This window comes from Sinohyriopsis cumingii, chromosome 9, assembly GCF_028554795.1.
Source record: "Sinohyriopsis cumingii isolate HCF-2022 chromosome 9, ASM2855479v2, whole genome shotgun sequence".
NCBI lineage: Eukaryota > Metazoa > Mollusca > Bivalvia > Unionida > Unionidae > Sinohyriopsis > Sinohyriopsis cumingii.
Window position 1 is genome coordinate 26,181,465 of NC_142969.1, and position 22,704 is coordinate 26,204,168.

The 22,704-nt window shown below is 35.0% G+C and overlaps 1 protein-coding gene across 1 annotated transcript in view; it reads right to left on the reverse strand.

The window, feature by feature from the left end:
* The window catches only part of LOC149791435 (uncharacterized), a 64,419-nt gene that overhangs the window by 34,522 nt on the left and 7,193 nt on the right, over nt 1-22,704 (reverse strand). The window contains exons 2-3 of the mRNA XM_089971355.1: nt 13,232-13,477; nt 6,974-7,219 (exon numbers count right to left, since the gene is read on the reverse strand). Of these exons, the coding sequence (XP_089827481.1) occupies nt 6,974-7,219; nt 13,232-13,477 (492 nt within the window). The remainder of the gene's footprint in view (nt 1-6,973; nt 7,220-13,231; nt 13,478-22,704) is intronic.

The following is a 22,704-nucleotide window of genomic DNA, read 5'->3' on the forward strand; positions in this document are numbered from 1 at the left end:
TGAAACTACTCTTCTATAAGTAGTTAATGACATTCTGCGTTGGATAGCGGAAAAATTAGTCCTCACCCTCCTTGATTTGTCTGCAGCATTTGACACAACAGATCATGATAGATTACTTCACCATCTCCAGCATGTATTTGGCATTCATGATACAGCCTTACTGTGGTTCAAGTCCTACTTGGTCAACAGGACACAAATTGTATCTGCAAATGGAATACGCTCCAGCCCAGTTGATCTATGTTGTGGTGTTCCATAGGGGTCTGTTCTCTTCATTCTGTACACTCAGTCACTCTCAAGTGTCATAGATCATCATCCAGTGTCTCTCACCAATTGTACGCTGATGACACCCAAATATACAAATCTAGCCACCAAACTGAAGTTGATGCTACCATCCAAGGTGTAGAGAGGTGCATTTCTGAGATTAAATCATGGATGACATGTAACAAGCTGCAGATAAATGATGATAAAACTGAGGCCATTCTGATCACAACACAAAGACTTTCTCATTCACATCCTTTACCTCAAACAATAAATATCAGCAACGCCAACATTAAATTCACACAATCAGTACGAAACCTAGGTGTTACTCTGGACAGTACTCTCACATTGCACCAACATGTCATGAACATATGCAAGGCTGGACAGTACTCTCACACTGCACCAACATGTCATGAACATATGCAAGGCTGCATATCTTAAGCTGAGGCGCATCAGCTCAATTCGCAAATATCTTTCAGTTGATGCCAGTGACTAAAACACTTGGGTATTCATTAGTACTTTCAAGACTGGACTACTGTAACTCAGTTCTGTCTGGTTCATCTCAATATCTGCTCCAGAAACTTCAAAAAGTTCAAAACACAGCTGCTCGGATCATACTTTGAGTACCACGATCAGAGCACACCTCCCCACTGCTCTGTACCCTACACTGGCTATCCATTCAATCCAGAATCAAACACAAAATTTGTTCTCTGTGCTAGGTTTCACTGTCGGACTCTAGTCCAACATACCTATCCGACCTCACCCATGTGTACACACCAGCAAGATACTTACGCTCCTCTTCTGACAATTGTATACTCATTATTCCCACTATGAAAACAAAGTCATATGGACACTGTCCTTTTGCATACCAGGGCCCAGCAACGTGGAATGAATTGCCCACTAAACTTAGAGACAAAGACACAGTGATCACATTCAAGAGTGCTCTCAAAACTCGACTGCAAGAACAAACTTAAAGACCTAATAAAGTTTCCTACCTTAAATATTCTCAGCGTTTTTTTAATGTTTTTCTAATTTCATGGTGTTTGTTTTTGTAATCATATCATTATGTTTTTTATGTTATAGGTGTTGTCTAATGTTGTAAAGCACTTAGAGCTTCTAAAGATTATGTGCTATACAAAGTCCTCATTATTATTATGATGATGTCAGTAACCATTTCATGCATAATGCCAGTAACCATTCTATGCATAATACGTCAGCAAACCATTCTATGCATGATGTCAGTAACCATTCTATGCATGATGTCAGTAACCATTTCATGCATGATGTCAGTAACCATTCTATGCATAATATGTCAGTAAACCATTCTATGCATGATGTCAGTAACCATTTTATGCATGTCAGTAATCATTTCATGCATGATGTCGGTCAACCATTCTATGCATGATATCAGTCAACCATTCTATGCATAGCTGATAAAATTCATTTATAATAAACACAGAATGTAATGACTGACCACTTTATCTATTACCATCTGTATGATAAATAACCCATGGAAGTTTAAATTTCCCCCTTTTTTCAATTCTTAACATGGCAACATGAAAATGATGGGAGAAAGGATATTTTAAAATTTCATTAGGCCAGTCATATGGGCTACAAATGCCTTAAAGTTAACAAATATATTGTCCATTTCCTTTGTGTATGAAAAAACTGCCCATAATTGAACATTTTTCCATTTTTCTGTGCACCTAAAATGACCCTGAGCACTTTGCAATTGGTAACCAGAGTTTGATTGGTAACATGGGAAGAGTAAACACACGGCAACATAGAGAATGTCAATTCATCGACGTATTTTCATGCAAATATATTTTATGACACGAATAATGAAATCTAATAGCTAAATCTAACCCATGAAAGGCTGTCCCAAAACTTCAAGCATTGAAAAAAATTGGAAACGATATTAAAATTACTGCATGAAAATCTAATATCACATACACATGCATATAAACATGGATACAAAATTTCATTTGTCTATATAAATGTATACCAAATTTTATTTGTCTATCTGAAATGGGTTTTTTCTTCTGCATCATACTAACAAGGTTTCTTCACAAAAACAGACTCCTGATTCAGAAAGTTTTAATAAAATTTCTTTAAAGAGACCGACACTCAACTGGCTGTGAATTCAAGATAAGATTATTTCTTTATTTTGACTGGGGTGTATTGAAACTATCTGTGATATTCTTCAGCAATAACAATATTCTGAAATTTGCTGCTGCAGTGGACATATTGGATTTCGAAGTGTCACCATTTTCATTTTTAACAAACTAGACATCATTAGCACTAGTCTTCTTGTGATAACCTCATGTCAATATGACTTTCTCCTCAGAAAAAGTAGTATTAACAAAATTTTCAAGATGGTCAACCTGGTGGTCAGTTGGTCAATGGTCAACCTGGTGGTCAGTTGGTCAATGGTCAACCTGGTGATCAGTTGGTCAATGGTCAACCTGGTGGTCAGCTGGTCAATGGTCCACCCTGGTGGTCCAAATGGCCATTAAAAATAATAAGGTTGATGCTTTAGATCCTGTTGTGCAGGAGTGATCACGGGAGTGGTGTACTGACTGAGCAGCAACATTTTCTTTAGGACCAACTAGTATTTGCAATGAATGTTAAGTCAAGTTTGATCCTATAAGCTCTTCTGGTCTATGACCGGTAAAGCAAAAGAAGGGAATAAAATCATTCTAATAAAAAATAAGATTTTCTAAAACTAAATGTCACCCTTTTAACAAGAGGGTCAAGTGAGCCTGAGATTGCTCACTTGGATGACATACTGCTGACAGCCTAATGCAAAAGCAGCTAACCAAGATATCTGGGTCAAAAGGCTGCAAATGTTTTCCTTTCTTCCAATGATGTTGTGTGCAAGATTGGTCAAAACTTATGAAGCAGTTTTGAAGAAGTTCTTCTTTCAAGCTTCTTCTCTTCTTTTCTTTTAAATGGCAGCCATACATGGTGGTTGATCAGAATAATTTGCTCAAACTTTAAGGGTCTTCATGAAAGGATTCCTCATTTCAAATTTTGTTAAACTCTGTTGAGCAGTGTTTGAAAACTTCTTAAAATTTGTTTCTACTTTAAGTAACAATAGCTTTATTTCATGGAAGATCAATATCATATGATAAATGTAAAGGTCTTCGTGCAAAATAAATCAGCATCACTTGATAAATGTAAAGGTCTTTGTGCCAAAATAAATCAGCATCACTTGATAAATGTAAAGGTCTTTGTGCCAAAATAAATCAGCATCACTTGATAAATGTAAAGGTCTTTGTGCCAAACTAAATCAGCATCACTTGATAAATGTAAAGGTCTTTGTGCCAAAATAAATCAGCATCACTTGATAAATGTAAAGGTCTTTGTGCCAAAATAAATCAGCATCACTTGATAAATGTAAAGGTCTTCATGCCAAAATAAATCAGCATCACTTGATAAATGTAAAGGTCTTTGTGCCAAAATAAATCAGCATCACTTGATAAATGTAAAGGTCTTCGTGCCAAAATATATCAACATCATTTGATAAATGTAAAGGTCTTCTTAGCATCATTTGATAAATGTAAAGGTCTTTGTGCCAAAATAAATCAGCATCACTTGATAAATGTAAAGGTCTTCATGCCAAAATAAATCGGCATCACTTGATAAATGTAAAGGTCTTCATGCCAAATTTTGTTTAAAGTTTTATTTTGGTCATTCAAGGGTTTTTCTACTTTAGTAATTAAATCCATATTTAATGGCAGATTGGCATCATTTATAAAAGTCCGAAAGGTCTTCATGCCAAAATGCTTAATGTGAAACGTGAAGTCTTTACAGCAGTTTGGAGAAAGTAATTTCCACATTTTCTGTCTTTATTAATGGCAATCACATCAGATGGAGAGCAACAGCAGATGTATAAAATAAAGCCCTCTTTGCACAGGATGCTTTCTGTCATATTTTGTCAAAGTCAGTTTTTGAAAAGTCATTTAAAGGTTTTTTTTTTGTTTTTTTTGTAATGTTGACCATATTTAATGTCACATCATCACCTTTTGAATAAATCTAAAATGCTCTCTATTAAAGAGGATTAAACTCTGTTCAGCGGTGCGGAAAATAAGTTCTTTAAAGTATTAGTTAACAGCTATATTTTGTGGCAGATCAGCACCTGTAGTACAAACTTGAAAACCTCTATTTCAGGATGTTTTTTTAATGTTATTTGGTCAAAATCAGCAGTTTTGAGAAGGTGTTTAACTCATTAACCCCTGGTGCCTCATTTATGCATCAGGAGGTAGTAGCCTACTTCCGAGCTCTGTAGCATCAAAGACACTCAAGTGGATGGTATTACAGAAAGGTAGACAGATACATCTCTACAATGATACCAAATAATTTGGACTTTCTAGTTGCACTACAAAATACAGAGGAAAAAAACATAATTTTGTGGATATTTTTGTTAATTTAGGAAGATAGAAATTTAATGGATTGTGTTTTATAACATATAGTTATTTTATTAGGACATGGAACATCATACAGTTATTCGAGAATATTACATCATAGTGTATAGCTTAATCTATTAGAAAGTAGATTTGGGATTTGTATTTGCATTTATCAGTATGTAGACATAGAATTATGTGAAGTAGGTAAGAGTGGATTTGTATGCATATGCACTGACATATTTCGATGTATCATTATATATAATTCGTAGGACACAAGCAATGTGAATGACTACCATAAAAAATGTAGATTGCTAAATCAGAATACAACATTTAGATGGTGTGTGTATTATGGAACACCATAAGTAACATTATTTGTATGTACAGTAAGGTGTGTATGGAATGAGAGATGCTACTGTGTGAGAAAGGCCTGGTAAAATGTTTGCCATTGTCTGATGAGAATTCTGTGAGAGACTGGTAGATCACGAGGATGTGTATAGAGACAATAGGATTTACGACCTTTACATTTTCTATTGAAAGCTCCTATGGTGTATGTAGTAGACGGCACTATACTCTCAAGAGAAAGGAGGAGGAAGTAAGAGAATAGTACAGATGGGGTGCAGAAAGGAGGAGAACAAGGAGTAGCAAAGAAAGTGTGCAGGTGGAGAATACTACAAGGAGCGGCACATGAAGAGTGCAGGAGGAAAGAGGGTGAATAAAAGAAGAGAGAGACAAATACAGTACAAGAGACTATTTGCTGAAAGGAGACTCCCACATTATGACATTAACTCTCATATAATGGAATAAGGAAGGCATTTTTTAACAGGCCAAATATATTAATTTTTTAATGAAGTGTAATTCTAAGATTTATATCCAGAAACTGCTTGAATAGTTTTATTTATTATTGATTCAATTGTAACACATTATATTCTGAGTTGTTAATGTACTTAGGCTGTCGGCATTGCTGACTGAGGGCTCGTGAGTCATTTAAAATTTAACTGTCCTTTTTTCTGTCGTATTAATTCTAATACAGTAGAGGGGTTGTGACAGTACTGGTTCATTAAAATAGTATGGCTGTACTATCATAAAACTTACAGGTATTCTCAGTGCTCAAAGAAATTAGAAAAGCCCTGGGCATCAGAATATTGTTGTGGTTTTTTTTAGCATGGTTCTTCAGTGCTAACACTTTTTTAGACACAGGGCAATGGCAAGTGACTATAAAAAACAAAACAAGCACCGATTCAAATTCTACAAGCCCAGACTACAATTAAATGCCTCTGTCCAGTACAGATGGTAATGCTTTATCAACACCTGATCTGAAATTATAGAGGTCCCAGGCATCAGGCTATCTGACTTTTTGAGCACAGGTTTTTCTAATAAACATGATCTGTAATCATATGGTACATTTAGTTAGTTTTACATCAAATTAATGTTCTCTTTTTTTTTTAACTAAAGTATAGGAATCTTGTGCAGATCTAAGCGAATAAGCTAAAATATTGAATACTATTAAAAATTATTCTTGCTTTTCAATAAAAACCAGCAAATAGGATGCATAAAGTCATTTAGCATTTCATGCTAGACCATGCGACTCCTTGCAGATGAATCCTGAGCCCCGTGTTCAAGTGAAGCAATGCGAAGCACAACATGAGTGTACTGGTCATTACTAGCATGTCTTTATGAGTGGAATGTGTCACAAATAGATTAACAACTTATGATTTGTTTTAATTAAATTCACAAAAAATCCACAATGCTTGACATTTTAAAACCATTTATACAATAAATCCACGATTTCAATTACAGGCGACATAGTGGTATGAAAATCTTTTAGAATCATCTGATTCAAAATATCCCATATGTTAATTCCACAAATCTTAAAAAAGAAACGATGAAAGTCCACTTTTTTTAAAACTCGTAATGTCCTATATGTCATTATATCCTATCTGTCTGATAAAGTTATGAAATTCTCCATCACCATGATGTAAATCCTCGTGGTGAAGTCATCATAAATATCCAACTTTCTTTCCCTGACCTCACCATCACTTGTGGGTGCTTATGTACAGACTGAGATTGGGCTCAATAAGTAACACTTTGATATACAGATTGTGAAATCAATTAAAGGCTGCAAGTGAACATGTTTCAAGATCAAATAATACCCCGTTACTTGCTACTGAGCAAGGATCACTTGCAGTTCAATCAAAGGGTTGTCACATGGGAATACATCGTAAGAGATTAAGGTCAAACATGTGCTGGAAGAGAGAATGGAGAAACGCCCTTTATTTGGTTTACATGATCAGCCACTAGTGACTTACCTAATGTTGGCTCCATCATGGGATCTGGGACCAGGGTTGAGGATACTGTACCCAGACATGCCCTTGCCTGAGATATGCTCTTTTCTGACAGCCTTTTCATGGGGACTGGCTTGGCAAGGTGATGCTGCTGTACCAATGACATGTTTGGCATGGAACCTGGATGCATGTGACCACTTGAACCATGTTGAACGTGCTGGTTCATCATTCCACCCATTCCATACATCTCTTTTGGGTCATCTGGACTACCTGATGTGCAAAATTTGCCTGCTTTAATTCCAATAAAAAATATTCATAAATTTCCATGAATTCAAGACAAGACCATTTCTTATTTTCAAATGCCAAGTACTTAAACCATCTCAGATATCAGATATTCTCAAACAAAAAGATTATTAAAACTGGCCATTGTTGCAGTCACAATGGATTTAAGATCAAAACACTTTTTCCTTTAGGACGGACTAGACATTATTAGTGAAAAACACATGCTAGTATGATTCTACAGAATTGTGGCAACCATATTAGACGTCTGTGGGGCACCATTTTCATTTAGGACTAGACATCTTATGATGTATTTTCATTAAAAAAACCATGTCACTTTGACCATCAATTTTAGACCTGCAGTCATAAAAAATATTTCAAGACAGCTACCATTGTGGCCATACAGAATGTCATATCTGCATCATTTTCATTCAGCTGTGGCCATACAGGATGTCAGATCTGCATCATTTTCATTCAGAACCAACAAGACACTATACATCTTCTGGTGAAAATCCCTTGTCAACACAACTTTCCATTAAGGTATTCAGACAAGATGGCTGCTATGGTGGCCATACCCGAGGTCAGATCGGCACCATTTGTTCCCAAAAAATAACCTGGATACATGTACCATAATCAGTCTCTCATTAACATGATTTTCAAAATGGCCACTGTGGCATCCATATTGGATGCCTGAACAGAACCATTTTCATACAAGACCAACTAGACCAAAATGAGGTCTTCTGGTGACCTATTCATGAGGATCCTCCATAACACTATTTTCAAGCTGGCTGCCATATTGGCCTTTATTTTCACTGGGATCAACTAGACATCACATGTCATTTAGTGAAACCCTCATGTTGATATAACCCTCCATTCACAATCAGCAGCAAAACAAAAGATTGGTAAAAATGGATGCTATGGTGGCCATAACGCATGTCAGACAGGCACCATTTTAATTTAGGGCCAACTAGGCATAGAAAGACTTAAAGCAAAACCCCATTTTCATATGACCATACAACCCTCAGCAGCAGCAATAAAAAGATTTTCAAGATGACCACCATGACGCCCCAAAAAGGATCTCTGTGCAGAGCCATTATCATTTAGGACCAACCAGACATCATAAGAAATCATCTGGTGAAAAAACCATGCTGATATGACCATCCATTCAGGCTGAGTAGTGAAAAGGTTTTCAAGATGGCTACCATGGTGGCCATACTGGTCACCAGATCTGCACTGTGGCATGTCCATTGGGACCAATTAGACATCATACAGACATGATTTGGGTCCTCCATAAAAAAGAACTGAAAAATCTGCAGGGAGTGGGGGTCCTCCCCCAACTGGGTCTCAAGGGTCAGTGCCCCTGATCCAGGAGTCCAATGCATTTTACACTCATACAAAACTGCTCCTGGTGAACATATATTGCAAAGTTGTTACTTTATTCCAATCAAACATCACTGGAGAAAATAACTTCATAAAACTTTCAAGAATACTTTAAAGGAGACCAGAAACCAATGGAAATATAGAATAATAATAAAAGTACTATAGCAGAAAACCTTATTCTGAAGTATCATCTGCGACCGTAATGCCAATATTTAAATATTGGCCTATCTTCTAGGAGCTGAATTTCCGTGACCTCGTATGCAAAATGTCCGCGCCTATTTGGTTACTTTCGGGATGTGACGTCATAGTAGCGTCTCCAGCAGCCCAAGTGGGAGTTACCAGAGTAAAAGACAATACCGTTTTGCGTTGCTTACGGGTGTAATAGAACATTAAGAAAAGCCTGTGGACATAAAAAAATTTCTTTTCCGAAAGATAAAGGCATAATGAAAGAATGGGTACATTATTACAAACGAGTTAATTTCAAAGCAACACCATACAGCACTGTGTGCTCGTTACATTTCTCAAAGGAATGTTACGAGAGGGATCATGAAAAAATGGCAGCTCAAAGATATGCAAATGCTAGGCCTAGACTAAAAGTTGGCGCTGTTCCAGAAATACCTTTGGACATTTTAAATCCTGGGAAAAGTGTTAAACGTGTGAGTTACGAAAATAGGCAGAAGGACGAGTAAGTGACCACAAAATGCAACAATCAATCCACATATCTTTTATCTACACCAGCAGTGCTAAAAACAAATCTGATAGCCTGACACCATGGGCCCCTTCTGGTTTTAGTTCCGGCCCATCCTGTATTCAAAGTGAGGTGCCCGTCAGGTTTGTCGAAACAAAAATTGTTTGCCTGAGGAAACTTTGATCGCGCTGGTGAAATGAGTAAATGTATTTTCAAGATGTTGACATACATGCCTTAACACGGCACAATCTAAAATCACCACTGTCCTAGGTGAAATTTAGATTTGATTTTAATCAAATGGAAGCTTTGCTAAAAATAAGATTCTAAACCTGTCGTGTTTCGAGAAAACACAATTTTCAGTAATCTTATAAAAATTAAAAATTTTATTAAAAAAATGCATTGTATACATGTAGTATGCATAAACGGTAATCTGTAATAATTGGAACTGATATAAGGATATTCCTTGGGAAGTTTAAAAAGCAGCGATTAAAAAAAAAAGAGGTCAAAGTTTCACATTAACTGTCTGACAATAGAATGGGGGGGGGGCTAGTGACCCCCCCCCGCCCCAATGTGCGACCGCCCATTTGATGTGCCTTTTCTCCCTGTGATACGCCTTATTATTCCCCCACGACAAGCCCCTTTTGCATATTCTGGTCAGTTCTGGCTAAATTGCAAAATAGCTAAAGTTTTGATTTAAGGATGCAAACAATAAAGCCGGTGTGACTAATGAACATAATCCTTATCCTTGCATTGATCTTGTGAAAAGGACTGCCCTTCGGACATAATTCCAAGAAACCATGTTCGACAGTGTGTGTATGTGTAAGCACCAGCAATTGATTACCAAATAAACGATGCCTATTTTGTTGTTACTTACGATGCCATGGACTTCATTTTAACAGTTCAAATCTGCAGTCACAAGTTACCGTACATGTGGCAACTGTTTTTCTCAAGTTTTATGCCCCTGCAGTCACAAGTTACCGTACATGTGGCAACTGTTTTTCTCAAGTTTTATGCCCCACCTTATTTCCTTAGGTTTAAGTCTTAATGCATGTAACACTGTTTGCTGAATAAAATATTTATTCAGAATTAGTTCTTTAGGGCCACATATACTGCATGGTATATTTTGTTTTATTCCTTGTAATTTAATCATGGTAATTAAACTTTTCATATACGGTAGAGGAATGTCAGGTGTTAACTGGCCGAGTTTCTTTGGCGGAAATGGAGATGCGATTTTCTTTGCAGAGAAAATTTCAAAGTGATCATTCATTTAAGCTAATTGGTGACAATTTTATTCATTTATATTTTTTTTACGTTAGTACTGTTGTAGTTGTTTAAAAATATCTGAAATTTACTTGAATAATGTTTAATCTTCACATTCTATTATCTGAAGAAGAAAAAAAGAAGAAAAAAACTGTTGTATGATATTAATTATTTTGTCCAGTGCCGGATTTAGACGTGTGTGCGTGTGATTTGAATTTTTAACGTAGCTTTAACAATTTTTCAGTCATATCGCTACGATGTCTGCAGTCTGGCAGTTTAGACTGTGGATTGCATACGTTATATTTATAAATGGTTTGGGGTTGGGTTTTTTTCTTCTGACAAATGAAAACTGACAGACTTAATGTAATAATCGGGACTTCGCTGCGCAAAATTGAGAGATATTACGAGATCGGGAGGTAGATGAGGAAATACCCTCAAAATCGGGAGGTTTTTCTCCCGACTTGAGCGTTGACAGGTATGAACTGTCCCGGCTTGTGGGATTTCATTCAGGACTTTTAGTTTATTTAAGTCACCAGCCCGGGGCCTGTGCCTAACAAATTTCTTTTAGCACTTACCAGTACAGTACATAAACTATTATATCAGACTGCAGATTCAACTTTTGAATGTGCAACCCAAATGTGGTCTCCTCTCTGCCTTGCTCGCCAATGTTTATGTTTGTATTCGAGGACTGGCTAGTATAGCGTCACGGTACCACGTGATCTGTCGTCTCATCAAAACTCGGCAATTTACGGAATCGTGTTATCTTCCACACAATATAATCACTACCTGCTTACGATATTTAACTTACAAACATTGCAGTCGAATTAAAATCTGTAGATAATTACATACGCAAAAGGAAAATTTTGATTTCTAGTCTCCTTTAAGAATTTCACAATCTTCATTGTCACATCAACTTCTCCAATATTTTAGTGTTGAAGTTTTTGCACATGCAAGCAGTGTTCATGCTGTAGTTCAGTCACAATACTTTGTCTATATTTGCAGAAAATATATTACTGTTCTCTTTTCTGATAAAAATCTATTAAATAAATATCCCAAATACATCAACTACATGTATATACAACTAACCACATAAATTCACCTGCCTTTTCCTCCACTGGACACAATTTGTTGATATTAATATGTCTTTTCTTTATTGCAACCTTAATTAAAATTTCCTTTGCTTCCTTTTTGTCACCACTGACAATTTTGGCTCAGTTTTCAATCTTTCCTTTTGTTCTCAAAACAGATCTTTTCTTTTTCTTTCAAGCTCCTTGAATTGGCTGTAATTTGCAGGTCTGATACTAAATTTCTCTGTATGCATCTTTTTTGGAGGTGCTATCTGCTGCTCCAAACTCTTCCAACCTCAATCAGCGCAATTCAAATCTTTCTTGTGATGATCACAAAATGCTCGTCCTCCGGCATTCAGTTTCGTTATGAACTGACCAACTACATTTCCATCAACTTTCCGCTTCAGCCACTGCCATCTCCAAACATTTATCCAAATTATATGTTCTTTGCTCTCTTGAAAACTCAAGACATCATGTTTTGCAAAAAATGCTTATTTCTTTCCATCAGTTTCCATTACATGAAGATTCATTAGAGGAGTGTAAGCTTTTGACCAATTGGATTACTCTTGGGCATCTGTTTTATGGAACAATATTTTACAAGGCTCATTGCAGTACAGAACTGGACAGTCAATTATATGATCTTTAAGATGACTGCTGTGCTGGCCATTGTTGATGTCCAAGCAGCCCCATTCTCATTCATAACCAACCAGACCATAGGATGAATGTATGCTTGCGTAATGTTTCACTGCAATCATACAGATAGGTAAGGAAATGAAGGTTGACTGAATATTTGTATCTATACAAAACAGTCAAAGCAATTCCAAAATAGAGGTCTATTTAAAGCGGTAGCCATATAAGAAGTGTTTGTAAAAAATGAGGGGAAAGTAGTGTGACAGTGCCAAAAACTGCAGCTTTCATCCCATCCTCCAAAGATGAACAAGTTGGATAGGCCCATGAGGCAGCAACAGCTCCAACCTCAAGGGCTTGAACTTTCATGAAAGACAGGCCCCTATCAGTAACGGACAGTCAAACTCTTTTTATAATAATAATAATAATAATAATAATAATAATGACTTAATTTAAAGAGTGTGACACAATAATTTGCATGGAACTAATCCTCCTTGCAGCCCTCTATTATATGCATATTTATATTCCAAGCATGTGCACATGTGCACATAAACAGAAACACATTACATACAGCATTGATAATATGCTATATTTATGTATGAACATAATTAACAGAAAATTTAAATGAACATGTTCCAACTAGGTACCGTTCATATACAGTACAAAAGTAGAGAGACAACAAAGTGGAAGGTTGGTGAATTTATACTTGTTGCAAGTAGTAATGAAATTGTCAAACGGAACAAGTTCCATTTTCATCCAATGAATTGGATTATAATTAAATGCATTTATATTGGTACTTTCTCGAATTTCCTTTGGGATTCTGTTTCGAATCCCTTGGGATCAAGCTCTTCCCTCTTAAACAAAAATTTCATTCTATTACATGCAATCTGGGACACTACACTCGATTGTTAGATGGATTCAAACAGAAAGCCCATATACAAAGGGTCCAAGTTACATATTTAAGTTGTCTTGTTATCCTACCTGGAGGTGTTGGAGGCATCCCTTTTTCTGGTTTCATGGGCAAGTTCATTTGCTGATCTTGGTACATAGCGGCAACAGCAGCAGCCTGGGCCGACATACTGATCCCTAATGATCCTATTGGATCCGGGGACCCATTAAGACCCATTCCAGCCATAAGAAGACTCTCCATTGTGGTGGCCGGCATCCCTGGTGGAAGTTGTTCAAGATAGAAGCCTGGTCCTTTGGAGTCGCCATCTGAAATAAAAACTGAAGAAGTAAAAATAACCCTATAAATGTTACTGAATGATCCTGAAACACGCCAGATCAGATCGACTGACTCAAAGCACATCCTCAGGATATCTCAGAAGGTGGGAATTGTTGTTCCATACAGAAATCACAATTCTTTGGAATGGACATCACAAATAATTTTAATTTAAACCAAAAACAATTCAATTCACAGACACATAGGCTGATCTTTCATAATTCCATGGAGTTCTGAGTAAACCTGCAACACTTGCACATCTAAAACAGCTCAGTTTACTTTATTGCCTGTAAATTTTTCCAAACTAGGTAACTGTGTAAATAAACGTGCACCACATGGGTGTCAATGACACACAAACTTTCCATTGCAAGTAAATGATACATTTCCACTTCTTACGATAACATTTTAGTCAGATATTTGTTTTTTTTTAAAGTATGGATGATTGTCACACAAAATGGGACATCATAAGGAAAAACGTTGATGTTGATGAGCACTGGTTGTACAATGAATTCAAAAAAATTACACATCAGGTTGATTTATTGATCAAGCTGACAAAACATTCTTCAAACTTCTATTTGAAAAACATTTGTTAACAGAACCTTTGATAAATAAAATTTCATTTTCAAGCCCCATTTCAAATTTTCAAGCCACTGCATATTCTAGTAGTTGTAGTACACTGGACATCTATTTTTTCTATCATGTACATATGTTCTCAATACAAGAAAATCTCATAACAACGCAAAGAATATTTAGCCTAAATTGTCAGATATTTTGACAAATACATGCCTTGAAAACTGAATCCTGTCACAATAAATTGTAAAAAGATGTACAGTAAATGAAAGAACCCCAAGTTCAACCCGACAAGGCATGCACATTGTCAATGGCTGACATATAATTTGGTGGGAAAGGTCTTATTTAATCATTTAAGTGAAGCGGCATTGTTTTTCTTTTTTGTTTACCATGTACATATTTACACATTTTGGTAAACACTGCAGCCTATGTTCTGGGTCCCATTTGGGTGCATTATTCCACCCACCACCATATCAACGGTATATATGGTTACAGTTGGCATTTTGGCTTCACCTATTCCACATTTATGAACCCAAACCTTAGACCTCTTGAAGGGACTCTTTCACTGATGAGTGACAGAGATAAAACAAAAAGTATACCAAATGAACCTTACTATAATATTTACTTCAAGCCATTAATGGAAGAAGCATTCAGTTCTAAATAAGCAACCATTAACAGCTATGCCTATTCATTGTTCAACAGTCTTCTATGTTAGCCCTAATGACATGCTTGATTTGGGAGACTAATGTCCAAGGGGTCACAATGACTTTTTTGTCTGATCTTGACCTCTGACCTTCAGATCCCTATTCGATGGTTTCTTTATAAACTTAAGTGCAAGCCATCCACAAAGTTTGGTCAAACGAACTTGATCTAGAACAAGTTATTCCAATACAAAATTTTATAAGCCCAGTGATCTGGAAATTTGATCCTTTGATCCCAAAATCAGCAGGCCTCTTCCCTACCTCATAGTTCAAGTCCTCCACAAGGTTTGGTCAAGGTATGTGGTCTAAAACTAAAGTCATTGTGCAAAAATCATCTTTCAGTTACAGTCACCATAATCTTTGACTTGTTGACCCCCAAATCAACAGGCTTATTTCTTACCTAATATGCAAGTCATCCACTAATTTTGCTGAAGGTACAAAGTCAGTTGCTAAAACTTTTCAGCTCAGTGATTTCATTGTGTGCAGTCACAATAACTTGACCTTTGCCCCAAAACTGATAGACTTTTTTCTCATCCTAAGTGAAAGCCATCCACGAACTTTGGTAACTGCAAGTGGTACAGAACTCGAGTTATGGTGCAGAGACTTTTTCTTCAGTCAGTGATCGTGATCCTTGACCTTTTGACCCCAACAGTATAACCCTTCCTCACCTCTAAAAAAATGGTATCTCCTGAATATTCTAATTTATAAATAAAAAAAATTATAAAATATTGTATAAGCAATCTAGAGTAAACTATGTGCAACATTATAATTAAAGACCAGGCCTTCTTTATATGACTACAGATATTTGCATGTAGTTACTTTTCTTGTAATAGTGATTTTGCTCCATTATCACATTTCTTGCATTTCTAGGTTTATTTGCAAAGAATTAGATTAAGCATTTAAAGTTCTTAAGTATTTGAAATATGATTAACATGTTTGATGAAATATAGTTTGATTGTTGCAAGTAATGCCATATTAAATTTCCTGAAACATTTGCCACTGTTTTGTTACAATATGCTGTGGAATGTTTTGGTACTTCATTTATATAGTATTATTGCTCAAAATTTTTGGGGCAATTTATATACTGTATTGTTAGTTTTTAATACAGAAAAAAAACCCTGCAAGTTATGCTTTTCCTCTGAAACACTTCCACAATTGATTTCCATGAGTAAAAACTTGTATCCCCCCATAATTATAATACGTGAAATCCACGAGACACCTTAAGCAACAAATTTGAAGCATCACCTGTAAAGATCACTTTGAAAGCTCTTTTATGACTTTGATTATGAGCAAAATGACATGCATATTAATTATGTCATTATCTTTATTAATAATTTTATCTGAATAAAATGAAATAAAGTTTTGGAAATAGTTTACAAAGGTCAATGTATTCTTTTAATGCTACATTAAGTTAAGTTATATCCACTTGTTCCATTTGTTTCTCTCATTATATGCTTAACTGTCATTTTATTGCTAAAACTTGTTCTGATTCAAGATTTATTACCATCTTTCTAATTATATTCAATATGTAATTGTCATCACTTAAAATTTTAAAATCTAAATGGCATCTTTACGTAAAAGGCAGAAACTTTCACCTGACAGTAGGTCATTAATTAAATGACAAATTGTGTCAAGATCAACACAAATAAAATAATCCTCAATTTTACAGTGGTGAATGTTGTGATACCCTCAGTTTGTCCAGCCCTGAAACTATGTACCTACCAAATACTCCCTAATTAACACCTTCAAGGCATTCCAATTCCCAAATGGCGGGTGTTGGGTGCCAGGAATTTATTCGAGCACAGTAATGAAAGCTAAAGTTGTTCTTTTGATGTAGTTTTATAATGATCATGTGAACAGGTCTTACACTGCATCCTTTTAATTTTCTGCTCATAAAAAAAGGGAAAGGGTGGGTGGGCATTAAACAAAGTGGGGTTTTTAATTAGGAAATATATGTTAGGTTGCATATGCAGTAACCATCTGTGCCAGGTCCATGGTTTTGGAGATTGATGTCCATGAGAGGGAGTTCAAGGTCAAATGTACAAAAACTCCTCTTACAGTGAAAATTTTTTGACAAAACTTTAAAGATGAAGCCACTTTGCATCTGTAAGCATCCATGCATATAAACAAATTTTGGGTTATGTCAACATGGTGGGTCACTTCATGTAAAAGATGTGAAATAAAAATAAATCATGATTTGCAATGTATCATTACTTATCGATTTTAGCAAAGAATAAAAGATGCAATCTTAAAATCATGTGATGGTGTAAGTCAAATTTAAAAGTAAATTTACTTTCAGGCTTCGAAAAAAATAAATTATATAAATCATTAAAAAATGAAGCAATTTTCTGTGTTTTTTAAAATATTTTTAACATAGCGTAAACAATATAGTCATTGTTGCGATGTCTGCAGTGTGGCAGTTTATACTGATATCTAGCACTTAGCCATCATGCTGCTGACATGTGTCATCATGTCCCACCCAGTCACATTATCCTGACACCAGGCTAACCAGTTATAACACTAACCTTTTAATGCTGAGCACTAAGCAAGGCAGCTGTTAGTATCATTTTTACAAGTCTTTGGTATGACTCGACAAGGGTTTGAACCTGCAACCTCCCGCATCCGAGGCAGATGCTCTAACCACTTGGGCCACCAGAGCTGTTGATCAATTTTCTGTAGAAATGTGCATAATATTTTCTAAAGAAAGTCCACAGTTATGAATGTCTTTGGAATATTGCACAATTTCAACAATGATCCATGGATTTCCAGAAACTTACACGGAATTTATGCATCTACAGAAAATTCAGGTGCATGTCATTTTGAGGTTTTACAACCATGTATTGTTTCAAAATCATCTCACCATATCTCTTTCAAACTGCTGGTTTTTTTGTGCTTCAGTTGCAGAATTTACTTTTTTGGATCACATTTGCTGAGGAAATTATTGTACTTGTAATTATCAGTGAAATAATCAACTGATAATAGACAACAACAAAAACTTAAAACCTACAGGATATTGCTGTTATCACTGCATCACTGCTGCGTTGTCACTGTCACTTGACTTGGTTACAACTGTTCCATAAAATTCTCATTATGAAAAGACGGGAGAAGAATCGGACCAAACATTTTATTTATGGTCTTGTAACGGATGGGAACAACACTGTTGTGCTCCAGATGATGGGATAAAAAAAAATTAGATTCCTTCTCTGACTGAAGGTCTAAGAAAATAAATAAACAAATAAATATTTAAACTGGTTAAAAAATTTGTGCAATTAACTTTTACTACCATCTCCCATATCTAACAAGCACATCTTTAGCTTAACCAAAACAACATAAAAACATCCATACATGAATGTCTATTTTTTTAAATTAGAGAATTTAAATACATACATCAAAAGACCACAATATTTTATTCCTAATGGCCAGGCTTCATGAAATTAAGAAAAGGCATTCATAGTCTAGACATCAATAGAACCGCAGGGTTTGTGGGGGACGAGGACTGGGCTGTTTAATGACTGAATCTTCGTTTTATAATCGCACTGAGTGCTTTTTCTGATGAAGTTCTTCACTATTCTGCATGAATTACATTTCTTTTCAAAATGTCCAACATCTGATAACATGATTCCAACTGGTTTTAAAAGCCAACAACGTACACGAAAACATGTATTACGTCACGGCTTTTTGTTTGTTGACTAGCCTGGTTCCTGGAGTGGTGTGTATAGTATTTTGCAAAACAGGGAGTCTACGAAGCATGGAACCAGACTAACTGCTGATACTCATCCAACAAGATTCTTTTTTATATAAAAAAAACGCAACATTTCATGAGACAATTGTTCATGACGAAACTCAATTTTTGAATTGTTCAGTTAGTAAAATACTTGCAACTAACAGTGAAACTTCTCATCTTCCTTGAGGATATCTCTACATGTGAATTCAGGAATTCTCTGAAACTCATTTCACTTGGTGGCCTTGCTATCTTTAATCACAGTTATGATTGAGTAGGTTAATAGAAGTAATTTAGTTAGATTACATACATAATAACATTTATAACAATGTTCGATTGATCAACTGAAATGAGTTACCTCGACATATAACTGGGGCCGCTGGTTCTTAAACATGTAGGATTTGAATGCCTTTTAATCTTTTGTGTTTTCCTCCTAATTTATTTGATTCAAAAGATGTAGTTAGCATGATAATATAAAAGGAAGCCCACTTTTTATTTAGAGCAACAATACAACAAATGCTTCCGCTAGTTTGATATCAAAGCACGGTCTGCACTTAATTTGGTTCTCAGAAAAAAAACTTGCGGACATAGCTGTAACGGTAGACTGACACAGTTTTTGTTTTATTACAAGAGGACACGTTGCATTTATTATGATTACACTTAAAAGAAATGTTTTAATAACCGACTTTTAGCATTCCAATCTTTAATAAAATGTTCACCAATTATTTAAAACCTTTGTGTGAGTGATTTGGATTTTTAATGAAGCTTTAACAAATGCTGTTCCCAAATTTATCTGTACTAACAGGAAACTTGACCATGCTGCGATTGCCTCCATGTCAATATGGTTCTTCCTTGGGCAAAAGAAATGTATTAAGTAGAATACAGGTTATCATTCCAAAACTGCATCACTAGGCACACAAAGATATCTCTGTTTACAAAATGACCTCGACCATAAAGCTACTGGTCATAATATACATTGAATTATTCAATGGATTAACAGGAAGGGACATATCAAGCTGCATCAATATTTGTGCACTAGAACTTGACATTATCCAGAAATGAAATGCACAGGCAAAATCTATTTTTAGAAACTGTGACCCTTGACTTTGGGAATGCTGGCCCCAAAGTTAATGTGGTCCTTTCTTATGAAACCCATTTGTGTTGAAAGATGTTACAGTAACTTAAATTATGACCGGGATATGAAATATTATATTGTAGAAAGTGACCTTAACCTTGGAGTTACTGGCCCCAAAATCAGCTGGGTCCATACTTAAAGTAATGAAAACATGTACCAAGTTCAGTTGAAATCTGTATATATCCTGTTACTATGATTTTATCTTTAAAGTTTGACTAAAAAAGATACTTTGAATGACTACAGTACAGTAAACCCTTCAATTTATGCCCATACTGCATTCATGAAAACCTCACGTCAAAATTAGCATCTGGAATTTTTTGTATATTTGACTTCGAACCCCTCCCCTTCGGATTCCATACATTTTAAACAAGGAACCATACACAAATAATAATAATAATAATAATAATGACTTTATTTAAAAAGGGTAATGCAATTAGCTGAAGAACTGATCTACCTTGAGGCCCTCATACAAAGGAACTTATTTAGATACAAATGCACATGTATACACATATACATATCTATACACAGTAGCATTTACATGTATATAGACATGCATATCTATACATAGTAGCATTTACATGTATACACATATCTATACATAGTAGCATTTACATGTATACACATATCTATACATAGTAGCATTTTCATGTATACACATATCTATACATAGTAGCATTTACATGTATAGACACATGCATATCTATACATAGTAGCATTTACATGTATACACACATGCATATCTATACATAGTAGCAATTACATGTATACACACAATGTATTTACTTTCTTTCCTTTCACCAGATGGATATTCAGCCATACATACTGAAGCCACATAGTCAATATACATGCAGTATGCAAGTAGTGACAAAATAGATTAGTATATTTAATGCCACCCAGAGGCGTTTTATGAATACAAATACAGTTATTTCCATTGTCATTTTAACTGCATCTCTGAAGCCACTGGATATATTGGGTTTGGGGGAAGTAAATATAGTGGGCATTTCTATCTCAACTGGAATACTATTCCAGAGTGAAGTTCCAGAGTATTGGAAACTTTTTAAAAATAATTCCTTATTTGGTTTGGGAATTTTGTATGGTTTTGGTAGACATGGATCACAGGTGGGGATTACCAGGCAGCATGTACTGGAACATTGTAAATAATCAGGAGAACTATTATGGGATATCCTGAAGTACAGGCTGTACATTTATTTGGCTTTCCACAATTGGATTTGGTCTTTAAATAGTAATATTTTTAACTTAACAGCTAATTTTCCTTGCTTTCTGTTTGGATTTATATTAGTCCAAATGCTCTTTTTTGAAGATGCGCCAGCTTTGCTATGTTTTTTTTTATCATTTGAATTACCACATACTGTATTGCAGTAATCTATATAGGGTTAAAAATATGGTTACTGCAAAACCAACCCATGTACAAGTTTAATTTATGGCTGGAAGGAGGAAGACAAACGGAAGGTAACACAACATTCACCACAAAAGCATGAGGATTATTTTTTTTGTTAGTTGTTCTTAGATATTTGAATATGTTAACCAATTATTGAAGTTCCTGCATTTTATACCAAGAAACTATTTAATTAAGAAGAAAAAATAGAATTTAATCAATATGAAAATATTATTAAATAGGAAATAAGGTAATATTAGTACATCAGAACAAGTTTTAGCTATAAAATGAATGAAAAGCATGTGAGATAAACTAAAGGTCAAAGTGGTCACACTGCTCTCTTGACTTGCATAACTGTTGATCATTTCAATAAATGTTAATGTCACCACAAACTTCACATCATTTTGCTTTTACCTTATTTACCATAGCAGTGCTGATTAAATCCCAAAGCCTGATGTCTTGGACTGTTCATTTTCAACAGCTTTCTTCTAGCAAATACCATCTAAACTAAGGTCCAAATGCAAACAAAACAGACCCTGATCCTCAGGCACATAATGTGCTGACAGATTTGAGTCTACACTGTTTGTTCTACTGATTCCTCCCAACAAACTTGATAGACGTGGATCCGCTGGTGCATTATGCACTGGCAGATATGGGTCTATGGAGTCTGTAGTTAGACTGAACTTGTGAGTATTTATGATGGTGAGGATTTAACAAAGGAACAAATGTGGATATACCCCAATATAGAAAGCATTGATTTGACAATGGTATTAAATTCAAATGTGGATATACCCCAATATAGAAAGCATTGATTTGATAATTGTATTAAATTCAAATGTGGATATACCCCAATATAGAAAGCATAGATTTTAATAATGGTATTAAATTCAAATGTGGATATACCCCAATACAGAAAGCATTGATTTGATAATGATATTAAATTCAAATGTGGATATACCCCAATATAGAAAGCATAGATTTTAATAATGGTATTAAATTCAAATGTGGATATACCCCAATATAGAAAGCATTGATTTGATAATGATATTAAATTCAAATGTGGATATATCCCAAAATAAAAAGCATTGATTTGATAATGGTATTAAATTCAAATGTGGATATACCCCAATATAGAAAGCATAGATTTTAATAATGGTATTAAATTCAAATGTGGATATACCCCAATATAGAAAGCATTGATTTGATAATGATATTAAATTCAAATGTGGATATACCCCAATATAGAAAGCATAGATTTTAATAATGGTATTAAATTCAAATGTGGATATACCCCAATATAAAAAGCATTGATTTGATAATGGTATTAAATTCAAATGTGGATATACCCCAATATAGAAAGCATTGATTTGATAATGATATTAAATTCAAATGTGGATATACCCCAATCTAGAAAGCATAGATTTTAATAATGGTATTAAATTCAAATGTGGATATACCCCAATATAGAAAGCATTGATTTGATAATGGTATTAAATTCAAATGTGGATATACCCCAATATAGAAAGCATAGATTTTAATAATGGTATTAAATTCAAATGTGGATATACCCCAATATAGAAAGCATAGATTTTAATAATGGTATTAAATTCAAATGTGGATATACCCCAATATAGAAAGCATAGATTTTAATAATGATATTAAATTCAAATGTGGATACACCCCAATATAAAAAGCATTGATTTGATAAT